The sequence below is a fragment of the Solanum pennellii genome, chromosome 12, assembly GCF_001406875.1.
Source record: "Solanum pennellii chromosome 12, SPENNV200".
Taxonomy (NCBI): Eukaryota; Viridiplantae; Streptophyta; class Magnoliopsida; order Solanales; family Solanaceae; genus Solanum; species Solanum pennellii.
Window position 1 is genome coordinate 58299792 of NC_028648.1, and position 14695 is coordinate 58314486.

Here is a 14695-nt window from a genome sequence, read left to right on the forward strand (position 1 = left end):
ATTAAAAAAAGGGGGGGGGGGGGAAGGGGGAGGTGGGTCAAGTATGCCTATATTTTTGTCTTGGAGCTTCATTTGTTGTCATCATTCGTAGATGCCATTATGTTACTAATGGTATTTGGGTAAAAATGGAGGAAATGGATCAACTTTTGCATCTCTTCTGAGATATTTTGTCTTGGTCAATGGAAATCCATGCAACTTTTCCAGGAGTTCAAGGGGTTTGTTTGGTTTGAGACAAGGGGACCCACTATTACCAATATTCATTTTAATAATGGAAGCATTAAGCAAGATGATGGATGAAGGTGTCATGGGAGAATTCATAAAGGGTTTCAAAGTCGTGGTTGGGAGCGCTGGGACACTTGGTTTTTCATTTGTTGTTTGTAGATATTACTTTGGTTTTCTTGTGACATAGACAAGACTCAATTGGACTACTTAGGACAAGTCCTCACTTGTTTCACTTGGTGTGGTGGAAGACGGACTTATCTCCTTAAAAATAGTGAGGGCATGGTATTAAAAACTTGAAGGTGTTCAACAAAGCTTTGATGGATTTAGCTGTGGAGGTTTTGGCAGAGGTAGATACTTTTAGGAGAGGGGTCATAGTTAAAAAATACAAAGCAATGGAAGGAGAATCTTAGCTAGTGAATGTTTAACAAGGTGTGTTTTTTCACTTGGCCAACTACTAGAGGGGTGATGGTGAGTCATGACTGTGGAAAATCTTAGCTAATGAATGTTGTTTGCGTTAGTTGGTGTTGTATTTGCAAAGAGGCAGGCGAGGTCATGGATCATCTTTTTCTTCATTGTGGTCTTACCGCGAGATTATGGTGGGATATGTTTAGGTGGTTTGGTACTTCATGGACAATGCCATTTGCCAAGAACTATGAAAGAACTGAGTTTCAGTTGGAAAAAGCAGGAGGAGTAGACGTAGGTCATGGGTATTGGTTCCACTCATGTAAAGGTGGGAAGTGTGGAGAGAGAAATAAGAGAGAGAGTCAAGTTTTTCTAAATTGAGGAGTCTCCGATTGCTTATTTCTTTGTTGCACCCATAGAGTTACAAGTTGTATAGGAGATTGGGTGGTGTTTGTAGCGAATAATTTCTTTTTTGTAAATTACTACCTTTTGGCATATCCCTTGTATATCAGCATATTTTTGGCCTTACTTATGAATGAAAATACGTTTATTTGATAAAAAAAATATAAATTGTTAATGAATACATTATTGAAGCACAATTGATGTCCAGGTGACATTGTGCGGCAACTGTGAATCTTTTTCTTGACAAGTGCCTTTCCTTTATGAATTGTGACAACTTTAATAGATACTCTTGTTTGTAAAAGCAATTTAATGTTGTTCTTGAGCAGCTTCCAGATGTACCACAGTTGTAGTTGTTATTGTTTATATGATATAAGCATGCTGCGTGACTTTACTTTTTTAGTGTGAGAAGGCTAAACTTAAAAAGGAGCTTTTTGTCTAAGACGTTTGAATCACCAATCTTCAGTTCTGTTAAAGCTCTGGTGATGGCTTTTTTTCTGCTTTGATTTTACTTGCAGGTGTACGGAGAGTATGTTAGTGGTGCTGTTAGTGATGAACAGAGGATGAATGTAGTTCGTAATTCATGTCCTGGTGCGGGGGCTTGTGGTGGAATGTATACAGCAAATACCATGGCATCTGCTATTGAGGCAATGGGCATGTCACTGCCTTATAGGTAGAAGAATATGATGTAATAGTACTTTGTTTAACAATAATCGTTGCTAATACGTCCTTCCTTCACCTCTTTTTCAATACAAAAGCTCTTCCACACCAGCTGAAGACTCACTAAAGTTGGATGAATGTCGCCTAGCGGGAAAATATCTTCTGGAATTATTAAAGATGGACTTGAAACCTCGAGATATCATCACAAAAAAGTCCCTTCGAAATGCAATGGTAGTTGTCATGGCACTTGGTGGATCTACCAATGCCGTACTACATTTAATTGCTATTGCAAGGTGAGCAAATTTTCCGCACCGTTCCCTATACTTTTGGATTGAGTATGTGAGTCATGATTATTATCTCCACAGGTCTGTTGGTTTGGAATTAACTCTAGATGACTTCCAAAAGGTTAGCGATGAGGTTCCTTTCCTTGCAGATCTGAAGCCTAGTGGAAAATATGTTATGGAGGATGTGCACAAGGTTTATTCAATATTACATTTACCAATTCATTTTTAGTTTTGGTTACATGGGCATTCACTGCTGTTGATTTTGTTCTGATCAATTGACGAGCTTAATTATTTAGATTGGAGGTACACCCGCAGTCATTCGCCACCTGTTGGAGCTTGGGTATATGGATGGGGACTGTATGACTGGTATGTACTTTGATGATTAGGAGATTTTCTTGTACTGGTTATCTAATAATAGGTAGCACTCATTCCACTTGCTTTTGATTTGCAGTCACAGGAAAGACTCTGGCTGAAAATGCAAAGCTATTTCCTTCTTTAGCTGAAGGTCAGGTAGGTCTTTTTACCAATGTGGCTTCTTCCCATGTGCTGCAGTAATTTTGTCACAGGTCTTCTGCTCCTGAGTGAATTTGGAATGCAAAGCTACAGATAATTTTGTCCTTCTTTCTTTTTCTTCTAGCAAATTATAAGACCACTATCAAACCCCATCAAAGAAACAGGCCACATCCAGATATTGTATGGGAATCTTGCACCAGAGGGGAGCGTGGCAAAGATCACTGGAAAAGAAGGGCTATACTTTTCTGGTACATTGTCTTTCTTCAATATTTAATTTTTGGTGTCTGTGGACACTGTTTATATGCTTCTTGAAAATATATACATACTTAGGGGACTTGTTCATCAGGCCCCGCCTTAGTGTTTGAAGGAGAGGAGGCTATGCTTGCAGCTATCTCAGAAGATCCTTTAAGTTTTAAGGCAAGCCAGTTAATCCTTTTTCCATTTTTTTTCATTTACTTCGACCTGATAAACTAGGGAATGGGTCGAGAAGACTATATGTAATTAGGTGTTTGACAAGGCCTCAAAGAAGAAGAGATGGAATCCCAGCTTTCTTTATTTGTCTTCTTGTATCTCTGTGCAGTAATTTTGTTTTTAATCAATTCGGATGAGTTGCTGTAATTAAACACATCTTTTTGGGACTTCAGATAGGTAAAGTAGATACTTTTCAAAGTGTCACGCTACTGAGAGTTACTTCTGCTGATTTCTTCAGTTTCAGCTCGTATTTGATCTCGTAGACTTCGCTTGGATTTGCCTAGCAGCAAAGTATCTTTTAAGCATGGATTTATTCCAAGTTCTCTCGTCAGTTATTAGTGATAGTCATTTTCTTTATCTGAATAATAACTGGCTGCAATTGTTTGGGCAGTTCCCATGTGTTGGGTATTAGGTATCTAGACATCTTATCTGTGTACAATATTTCAGGGAAAAGTTGTAGTCATTAGAGGAGAGGGACCTAAGGGAGGACCAGGTATGGCTGAAATGCTGACACCCACAAGTGCAATTATGGGTGCAGGTCTTGGGAAGGTACGTAATGGGAGATCTCTCTCTTCCTTGTCTATTGTATTTTTGTTATAGTCAAAATTGATAATTAACATGCATCTCTTATTGTATCTCTATTAGTATGTCATTTTGACTTTATTTCATGACCTTAACTTGTGCCCTTTGCTGTACTCTGCCTTGCTGAATGTTTATTTGATTCTGTTTTGAACAATAGGATGTTGCTTTACTTACTGATGGAAGATTTTCTGGAGGTTCTCATGGATACGTTGTGGGGCATATATGTCCTGAAGCACAGGTGCATTAACTTTTGTTTCTGAATTTGTTTCTTCCCTCCATTTATATTGGTTTCTCTATGTTGTCTGGTTGACCATTATAGCTTGTAGTTTGCAGCCTTAAGGAACTTGTGAGCCACCTTACTATTCTCGATATGTGAATAATTTCTCTAAAATGGGTTAAATGGATCCAACCCTTGATTAGGCGCACATTACATGTTAGAACGCTGCTGTAGACAAAAGCATGACATTAACTTTTAAGTGGAAGAGGGCAGGAAGGTTTTTTATTTTTTGAGGGTGGGGTGGGTATTATCCAACAAGTTTCGACCGTTTCGCCATTGGAACTTTCTTGTTGTAAAACAAAAAATAATAGAAGATGCCAGATGCTATGAGCATTCCGCTAATGCATTTATTGTTTAACCACGATAGAAGCACGTTGCATAATGCAGTTGAGAGTTTTACTTGTAAAGTGCCAGTGGAAAGTTGCCAAATTTTCTTCACTAATGTTCCCATTTTTAGTTAGCCAGATTTTTCCTGGTTTGTTTTCTCATGTGCACCCCCTCTTCCCCACCACCACCACACACACACACACACCTAGTTTGATACTTTGAGTGTGCTCATGCAGACATGACTTGTCTAATTTATCAAGTGTTAATAATGTATTTCGTTGTATGAAAAATGTGTTGTTGATGCAACTATGGATCTCCGTGGAGTCGTGGTGATAACAGTTTTAGAACGTAAACATGCGTTGTAACATAAGAGGAATCTTTACAATCTTGTTTTATTGTCATTGAGAATCCCACAATTCAAACTTTTACCAGGAAGGAGGTCCAATTGGTCTTGTTCAAAATGGAGACATAATAACAATAGACATTCAGGAAAAGAAAATGGATGTTCAGTTATCAGACGAGGTGTTGGAACAGCGTAGAAAGAATTGGACACCCCCTGCATATAAGGCTGACCGAGGGGTTCTCTACAAGGTACAGGAATACTTGACAATGATGAGTTATTGAATGCAAACATCGTAATGTCTGACATAATTATTATATTTCTTGCAGTATATAAAAAATGTGCAATCCGCTTCCAAGGGATGTGTTACCGATGAATAGAGAAGAAGCATATTTACCAAAACCAAAGAGTGAACCTGGGAAAGCCTGATTTTGCTTGCAGCTGCAATTGGGGCATCTGCACGGCTCGTAGCCCTTTTATTATAGAGGTATCACATTTGTGTTTTCAGGTGTAACTTTATATATTTTGTTTCTTTGAAAGTTGAGAGCTATTTTCTTTTCCCATTTTCCCATTTTTCCTGCTCTGTATTCTGGAACCCCCAGCTTGTTGATCTGTAGTGATTAAAATTGTACAATGCTTGGTGAAATAATATTTGGTAGTAGAGCAATCACTTCTACTTTGGAAATTCCCAAAATTTTGTAATAATCTCTGAGATTGGTCACTGGCTAGGAGGTTTTCCAGACTTGCTCCAAGTTTGTTGATCAAGTTTCTCAGTATTCCAAGTTCATTCATTAATCTGTTTTTCGTTATACTGATTATTACGTTACATCATACCTAACCACCAATGGGGGATTATGAATGATGAAACTTCATTGTTGATTGAAATCATTGTAAACTAGTCCAATTTCATAAGCAAATTTCTTAAAGAAATGTGTTGCAAATCAGTGGCGTGATTTGTTGTTGATGTAGCATTAATGATGATACATAGACCTGCAGATCGAGCGTCTTTAGATAATAGATTCTGGTTTCCAGTTTTTCGCGCATCACAGCTGCTCTTTCACAACCCCCATTTTAGTCCATGTTTACATTGCATCTCCAAATACAAGAACAAAAGAGAACTGTGAACATTTAAGTATGAAAATAATAAACAAGGAATATGCAGAGTAACACGTTTGACGACGCATTGATTCAGTCGAGTTACGTTGAGTTTTAAACGTTAAGTTCAATCCTAGTTCATATATTAGATTATCGAGTTGTAATCTTTATCCACTTCTGAGGTTATAATCTGGAGTAAATATTGTTACAAGCTAGAAGTTATTTTGAATGGGGTGAAAGTTATGAGCTAAGCTCTTCTTACTATATGTTAAGAGTAACTTTGAAGGGTTAGCAACAAACAAGTGATTGTGAGGGAAATAGATTAGAATTAATCTTTTAAGTTATAAAGTTGTGATCTGAATTTGGGCTCTTGTTATTAAGGAGCTGAGTCAAGTCTCACAAAGAAATATCATTATTCTTACACATTTGAGCTGATTATTTTGGACGGAAAACTTGCGTCTTTTTTCCACTTTATTTTAGTCTAGGTAAATTACTCGTGCTTCGTATGGAATTGATCTATTTTATCAAGCTTACATAGGTCATATTAGTAATTTCGATACATACACTACATCGTCAAGAACATTTTATTTCAAGGCAAAGCGTTCCTTCAAAATCTTAAAGTGCTATACTTTTTTTTTAATTTTCATTTTTAATATACAATAATTATGAGTTATTGAGAATATTTAAGTATAAGAAAGATACCTAAGAAAATCTCCATGGAAATATAGTTGGTTAGAAGTAACGGAATTTTCTAAATTTCAAGAAGTTATAAAGAACAACATTTGATAAAGTAGAGATCAGAAAGCCTCGAACAACAACACTCTCAAGTAAAGTGGAACATCTCGTCCATACAAGAATATCATTAACTAAATTCAAATGGAGGACCTTCGGCTTCTTTCTTATGAACCTCCATCAATCTCTTTTTTAGCATAATATCTAGTACCATGTATATGTTAAAAATGATTCTAAAATTGTTAGTATGATAAAGATTTTTCCTCACTGTCTCAAATAGTCGTTACTATTGCTTAGGTTTTATGTCACCGACCCAACTTATTTAGAATTCAACCATAGTTATTGTTATGATTTTAGTATGCAATTATAAAGAATTAATGCAATGATCAACCAAGCAGTAGGTGTCATCTCAATGGAACTGTTCAAAACGTGATATTCTAAACAAATTTTTTGATACATAACATATTAAAATCTTACCGCATAATTTTGTGAGCACTTGAACTCACAAATATCTGCAATTAATAATAAAGACAACCTTACTTTCCTAACAATAAAGAAGAAAAAGACATGTTTCTTCACATATTTTTCAAAACGATAGTCTGTCGGACTGTTTCCAAATTTATAGTTCACAAATTTAATTGAAAGAAGCCACAAGAAAGAGTTATCACTACAACAAAAACATCTTTAACGATAATTAATAGCTTAATGCTACTAAATATGTATTTTCAGAGGCAATTAGTACTCTCCATATGTAACATCTCGCAAATTGAAACAACTAGGAAGAAGCTAATAATTGAAAATAGTGATTGTTGGAAAGAATTGAAATCTGGAAATTTTGTTAAGCTAGAAAAAGTTGAGTTTTTTGTCAACTTCAAACGGCCATAACTTCTAGCTCAGGATGATTTTAGGTGTATCTCCAGATATGGTAGGAAAAATCTTGGAATAATCTTTTCAACGCCGCTGAGTTTGCGCGATTCCAAGTTCGTATGAGTGAGTTATTCCTTTTGGAAGTTGGGCTATTCGATTAAGAAAAGTACAATCCGAATTTTGGAAGGGTAGTTTGGTATTTTCCTTACCCAACTTAATTAATTTGTTTTTAGGAATTTAATTGGGGAAAAAAAAATCAGATTTTGTCAGGTTAGCAAAGCTGAATTCATGCTAGGGTTTAGAGAAAAGAGAAAAAAAAGGAGAAAAAAGAAACGAAACAAGAATCGTGAAAGTTCTTCACAAATCGCTTGTGGATTTCGTCAAGGGTTGATCCCTACGAGGTATATGAGATCACATAGCGTTGGGTCCACTCACCCATGCGCCAATTATGTTTAATTCAACGAATTTCGTCCTAAAAAGGGTTAGACATTGATGTTCTTAAGTTGTGTTCTTGAATTGTATTTCATTCTTGAACTTTCATGTGATTGATGGGTTTTCTTGCGGCGTTTTAGCATTGTTAAGAGATATTTGAAGTTAGATTCTAGTGTACATGTTTTGGGTATCTGAATCTAAGAAAGTATTGAGAAAAGAAATCAATTTAAAATGATTTAGGATCAGAAAACAAATTGAAAAATTTGTCAGACACATTTGGGGAGGGCCAGGCGCGGAGCCCCCCCATCTGCGCCAGAAAGTCTAGGGTGGCCCCCCCAAATGGAGCTTCAGAAGTTAGGGCCTAGGGCTGTTCGCCCCGGACGCGTCCGAATCGACGTTTTAAACCTAGTTTTCGTCAATCAGTCCGTTTAAGCATCTTTAAAGTGTATTAACATTTTCTATTGATTATAACTACTCCTAATGATTTCTAAACATCTAGAAATCATCCAGAAACATAAATTTACACCTTGAATGCATAAATTGAAATTCAAGGAAAGTTAAGAGCCAAGTCTAGGAAGTTCTTAGAGTCTTTTCAAGAGGTCTTTTGCAAATGCTTCTAGCTTTGTTTTAAAACTTAAAAATCCAGTAAAGTAAAGAGTAAAGATAAAGATCGAAGTTCATTTCTTCAAAGAAGTAAAAGGTACTAAGTATTCCTAAAGAGTTTAAAATATTTTCACATTTAAATAATAACAAAAACTGAGAATTCCTAAGAGCCTTTGTGCTAGTTTTTAGAAAAGAGTAATCGCTTTCTAAATGAAGCAGAGAGGAAACTTTGATTTCAAAGATAGACTTTGAGATAAGTTTTTGAGCAATTATCTCAAACCACAGAAGAATTATGTTTTTAAACATAAGAGCCAGTATCATATTTTGGGAGTAGTATTGAGCACCGATATGGGGGAGAATTCTGACACCACAACCCCCATAAATCATATAGCCATCATGGGTAGAAAAGGATCATACTTTTTAGATGATTTCTTTAATGCTTTTAGCATAGTCTAGTGGATCCACTTATTAGTTTATGTTCTATACTCATGGCAAGGTATAGGACGGTCCTGACAGCGTGAGACAAACCACTAATATGATGACTGTTGGTTAGAGAAACTCCCATAAAAGTAATTGTGTTTTTATGTACACAGTTTATGTATTTCTATATACATATCAAAGTTATATGTATCTTGTATACAAATAGAATTGACTTTATGTTTTAAACAATTTTTCTTTGTATTGCACTTATTTTAAACTGCTTTATATTGAAATGATTCAATTATGTTGAGTTGAGTTGAGCCAGGTAAGTTCTTCTGATTCTTTTAAAGTCTATGTTGTGTTTAGCATTCCAACTAGCATACTCGTATACTCAATGTACTTATTCCAGTTGGTCTACATGGTCTTATGATGCAGACACAGGTAACCAGGATCAGCACACAGCGCATCGTTGATCTAGTGAGCACTCCAAAGTCCGTTGGTAAGCCTCATTGCATTCCGGAGGACACCTTTTTTATTGCTTTCAGTTATTTTATTACTTCATTAGGATGTCGTGGGACTTTCCCGACATCCATCTCAGTTGTTTTAGAGGCTTCATAGATATACAGTCAGATTTTAGTTCTTTAGTCTTTTAGTGTCTTTATCTTATGTTGAGACTTGGATTTGCCTTAATGGCCAAGTTGAATGTTCCTTTATAACATTCCAGTTTATTTCATAACTTTATGTTTATTGATTTAAGCCTTCACTAAGTATTTAAGCCAGATCAAGGGTTATTTTGGAGCCAACAATGGTTCTTGAGTGTCAGTCTCGTCTAGGGTGTAGGTTCGGGGCGTGACCTATAAATGTTCCTAAAGTCTATAGTGACATTGAATCTAATGACAATTAATAATGTCTCTAAAAGCTTTAACACTCTTCGTTAATATGCATATTTATTGCCAATAAAAAATATTTTTTTGTTATAGTGTATTATGCCCATAAAGAAGAGAGGAAAAAATATGACAAATTAGTCAATTTTTTATAAAAGAAGTGGACGAATTGTCTATATACAATTATTCTAGAAAGAGTGTAATAACATACAAAATGTTTGTACCTAAGATAAAAAAATTAAAATAATATACTAACTATGGCAAGTAAGAGAACTTTGGCTCGTTTAATAAACTTCACCATTGATATTGTATAAGTGATCACATATTTGTTGTTGTGTGCTATCAAATATAGCAGAACCCATAATAAATTTTCTAAAAAGTAAAAGAAGAAACTTGTAAAAAGAGATAGAAGAGAAGATCAATTATCACTCGTTCTTACTAGAACTCTTGCAAAGTTAAAAAAAGATACCAAAATAGTAAAAGAAAACTGCAATAGTTACATGAATCAATATGACTTACAATAAAAGATTAAACTTCATTAAATAGGAGGAAGAAAACTTTGAGTAATGAAACACAATTCATAAGAATTTTAATTAATATAATTGAATTTGACTCCCCTATAACCAAAAAAAAACTATAAGTAATAGTGGTAGATATAGAAGTTTTGTTTATTAAAGAACCAAATGTGATGAAATCAATCATTCCACCAGCTTTATGAGTTGTGGACTAAGAGGTGTTAGAGTAGTAATGTTATATTGCAATTAAAATCAATTTTCTTTGTTTATTTGAAGAATTCTATAGAGAGGGACAAAAGAGATAAAAAAAACTCACTATAATAGTTTTTTTTTTTTTTGCAATAGTTACATGAATCACTATGACTTACTGTAAAGATTAAGCTTCATGAAATAGGAGGAAGAAAACTTTGAGGAATGAAACATACTTCTTAAGAAGCTTAATTAATGTATCTGAATTCAACTCTACTATAACGGAAAAAGACCCTACAAATAATAGTGGCAGAAATAGAAGTTTTGTTTACTAAAGAACCAAATGTAATGAATCCAATCATTTCAACATGTTATGAGTTGTGGACTGAGAGGTTCAAGAGTAGTAATGTCGCATTACAATTGAAATCAATTTTTTTGTTTATTCCTTCTTCTTTTGGTGCCTTGGAATTAAGTGTTGAATTTTAAAAGGTGCGAATGAAAAATGAAGAGTTGTGACTTAAATAAAAACTTGTGACTTTTATGAAAATGTCACAACCCAAAAATAGACGTGACGACACTCGTCTTATCCCACCTATAAATAAGTCAACCTAAAACTCAACCATTATGATGAAGTGAAGAAATAAACTATAAATAGAAGTCTAATACTTTGATATAATGCGGAAACTCATAATCCGCTTAACTATACTTCAAAACCTATATCAAAATTGAAAGAAAATACAAGTCTCAAATGACATTGTTTTTAGAATAGAACAAAATCATAAATAAGGAGAAAGAAGGTCTGTTGAGATGCAACTACCTCACAAACCTCCACCAAGAAGCCTTAGACAAGAAGAGAAGAGAAAGAGTATCATAAATATCTACGTTAGTAACCTACAAAAACGTAGAAGCAAGAGCTGAGTACCAAATTACACAGTATTCAACAAGTAAATTTCTAAACACAAGCTAAGGAAATCGAATACGAGTACTCCTTACACCCTAACCAAACTTTCACAACTACTACTTGTATAAAATCAGACCAACCTAACAGTTCACAATTTACAAAGCACACATCTCAACAACAACACTCTAACAATTTCATATTCTCAATAATAGGCTCAGTATTCATCAATCACATGTTTTAATAAAAAGGCACTCACATGATCAGGAACACACAAGATCAAGTTCACCAATGATAAAGATGTGCAATGTAATGAAATTTAATGTCAAGTATAATGATGCATGTCTGACCTAATGATACACATCCACAGTCTCACAGTCCGAGACCCATGTGGGACATACCATGCATCCATCGCGGCGTGCGACACGATCCTCAATAATAAATCCATCGCAGAGTGTGATACGTCCCTCGATAATAGAATCTGTTGCGGTACGCGACACTTCCTTCGAAAGGGTACATCCTCTTTTATTTCTTATTCTTCCTCAATTCGCATACCACTTATTACAATTATGTATCAAAACAAATGCAAATGACATGTTCACACAAATAATGAGGAGATGACCATTTACATAACAATGCACAATTCACAACAGCAAAACCGTGATGCATCACCAACAATTAATCAATAAGCCATTTTCAACACATCACACACCAATAATTAATCACATTGCCTTGTATTACCCCTTTTTTCATCATTAGAATTATTCAATATCGACAAGTCAACCCATCACCGAGTCCCATTACTCTCCAACACACATCACAAGGAAATGCACGATTTTATACACTTAACAGGGGTTGAAAAATCTTCTTGCCTTAAATAATCGAACAATTACTCCGGTACTTGAGTCTTTCCCTTTCATAAAGCTTCAAAGTACTTCCAATCTATTAAATATATAATTCTCAATAATGACACCTATATTACTATATTTAGTTTCGACTCAAAAATTGGATACAAAAGTAATCCTGAGCCACTAAATTTGAATCCAAAATTTTCTTTCTGATTATATTTACCCATGATAAAACAAACTCGCATGAAAAAACTTCAGATAAAATGGCTAGTTATTTGATCCCCAAATCAATATTTTATTCTAAGAACTCTAAAGCTATATTTTCTATAAATTATACACGTTTCTACCCTAAGAATCTTTTCATAATCACATAAAAATTTAATAAAAAGGACGAGAAGCATTACCTTAAGCATTGGAATGAAAATCACAATTTTCTCCTTCCTTTCCCCTCTTTTTCTCTCTTTTCTTTTATTCTTCTTCGTATTTTTTCTTCTGTTCATGTGTGCGGCACACATTATTTTTCTAATTTCTTTATTTTTGCAGCATTTTGCTGCTATTTTTTTATATTTTTATTTTGAGCTGTCCATTTATCCTAACAAAATATAATCATAGATCATAAAATATTTTTATATCAATAGAGCCAAAATTGTTTTTACTACGTAAGAAATTTGAATAAGAGTTATATGTGAAAGAAGCTTACCGTTACAGATAAAAATGAGCAATTCAAATGACACCCACATTTTTTAATAACTAATAGATGTGTCAAATTACAAAATTAATGGGCCCACATTTCTCACAAAATATAATACCTTAGTAACCTTATAATTATTAATAAAATAGACAACTTTTTATTACTTAGCTAATAAATTTGGAATGTGGATAAGCAAACAAGCATGTTGACACATTGTTGCTTGCTTATTCACATTTTTTTATGCATATATATCGTCTTTGTTCTATAGATTTAGCAAACTACTAATGAATAGTACTGATAAGAAAATTTTAAAAAATAGTAATGATCTAATTCATACTGATTTTGTATTATATACGTGCCTAATCAATAAATATCAATAGCTTTTGGGTGCGTTACAAGTAAAATTAAGAAATTTCTCAGAATACCTAAACAATACATGATGGAGTATTTAGGCAATGTAAGAAGAGATCAACAATAACTTTATCAGGATTGACACCCTTATTGGAGTCTTTACCCTAATAAGTATTTTAAAAAATATTTAATTTTAAAATCATGATTGTTTTACTATAAAATTAGTTTCATCAATCCCGTGTTTCCCTAACCCATTATTTTACTATAACATTCATGATAATTAGCTCTGATACCATAATGATTCCATAATGAATCTGACACTTTCAACAAATATAGTCAGGAGAAAATGTATGTATTAATATTGGATTGCCAAAATTCATGACAATTCGATTAAACTCGATATATTACTTGTATAATTAATAAATAATAGATTAAATAAACACTTGTAGAACACATTCTCAAAGTGACTGAGTGGTTTACTGGTTTGACATCCAATTTTTAACACCAAAGCCTAAGTTTGATCCCAACCAACTACAATAAATTTTAAAAACAACCGATTTCAAAAGTTTCCTTCCCATCCACTTTTCAAGTTCCATCAATAATTTTCTTCTCTATTCAAATTTACCTTTTGTTTTCCAAACAAAGAAGCTACAAATCTCTAACTTCAAGTCAAGAATCTAGAAGAATCATCATTATCAAAGTTTATGATATTTTTTTAAGTATATGATTTTACTTTTTATTAATAAACTGACAAAATATTTTTTTAAAAAAATTATATCACTTAAATTAAGATTTCCCTAAAAAATAATAATCTTCTCATTACTTATAAGGGGTAATCATCAAAATCTAATGAATTGATTATCCCAAACTTACATATTTTTGATGTGCGTAACTTTTGAAGAATGTGTTTTTTGTCATATTGTCAATCTTGAAGGGTGTTTTTTTTATGTATAAGGAATGTGATTTTTTTATTTTTTTTTTTAAAAAAAGGTTGTGACTTTCTTATTTTTTATAATGTGAAAGGGGGTGATTCCTCTTCTTTATCATGAATATGTGATTTTGAATGCAAAAGAGGTACAAGTTCTCTCTTTTTTATGCACGTGTGATTTTCTTATTGTTAAATGTGAAAAAACGTGATTTCTCTATTTTTGGTTAGGTTTGCAAATATCGTTTCCTTTATTTTATTTGAGCTTGCAAGGGTAAGATTCCTTTATTTTTATTGTAAAGGTGTGCGAATCTCTTATTTTATTTTAAATTTGCTAGTTAAATTTGTGACTAAGTTGAATAGTTATTTCAATTTATAGGAACATTTATCCTTGAATATCGAAATGGGTAAATTCATGATTAAGCAATCATATTTTAGTAGCGGTCTGTTTATTAGAGTCCGAAACCTAAAAGGTACAAAATATTAACAAAAATTTCAAAACGGTATATAAAATTTTATATTAACCAAAACGATAAAATCGCTGCATCAACAGCGACTTACCTCACCTGAAAAAGCAAAATCGCTGCCTCTGCAGCGATTTTGCAAAAGTTGATTTTTTTTATAAAAAAATATATTTTCTTTCTAAAAAAAGATATTATATTGAATTTAAATTTAAATAATATTTGAATTCAAATAAAATTTTAAATTCAAATAATTAAATTTTTTAAATAAAAAAATTAAAGGCAGCGATTTTATTGAATTTTTTTT

The 14695-nt window shown here is 33.4% G+C and overlaps 1 protein-coding gene across 1 annotated transcript in view; it reads left to right on the forward strand.

Moving 5' to 3' along the window:
- LOC107007276 (dihydroxy-acid dehydratase, chloroplastic-like) overlaps positions 1–5286 on the forward strand; it is a 14806-nt gene extending 9520 nt beyond the window's left edge. Inside the window, exons 4-14 of the mRNA XM_015205833.2 lie at positions 1542–1696; positions 1782–1976; positions 2049–2160; positions 2264–2333; positions 2419–2477; positions 2605–2728; positions 2827–2897; positions 3399–3500; positions 3691–3771; positions 4570–4728; positions 4807–5286. Of these exons, the coding sequence (XP_015061319.1) occupies positions 1542–1696; positions 1782–1976; positions 2049–2160; positions 2264–2333; positions 2419–2477; positions 2605–2728; positions 2827–2897; positions 3399–3500; positions 3691–3771; positions 4570–4728; positions 4807–4857 (1179 nt within the window). The 3' untranslated portion in view covers positions 4858–5286. The remainder of the gene's footprint in view (positions 1–1541; positions 1697–1781; positions 1977–2048; positions 2161–2263; positions 2334–2418; positions 2478–2604; positions 2729–2826; positions 2898–3398; positions 3501–3690; positions 3772–4569; positions 4729–4806) is intronic.
- Positions 5287–14695: the final 9409 nt, after the last annotated feature.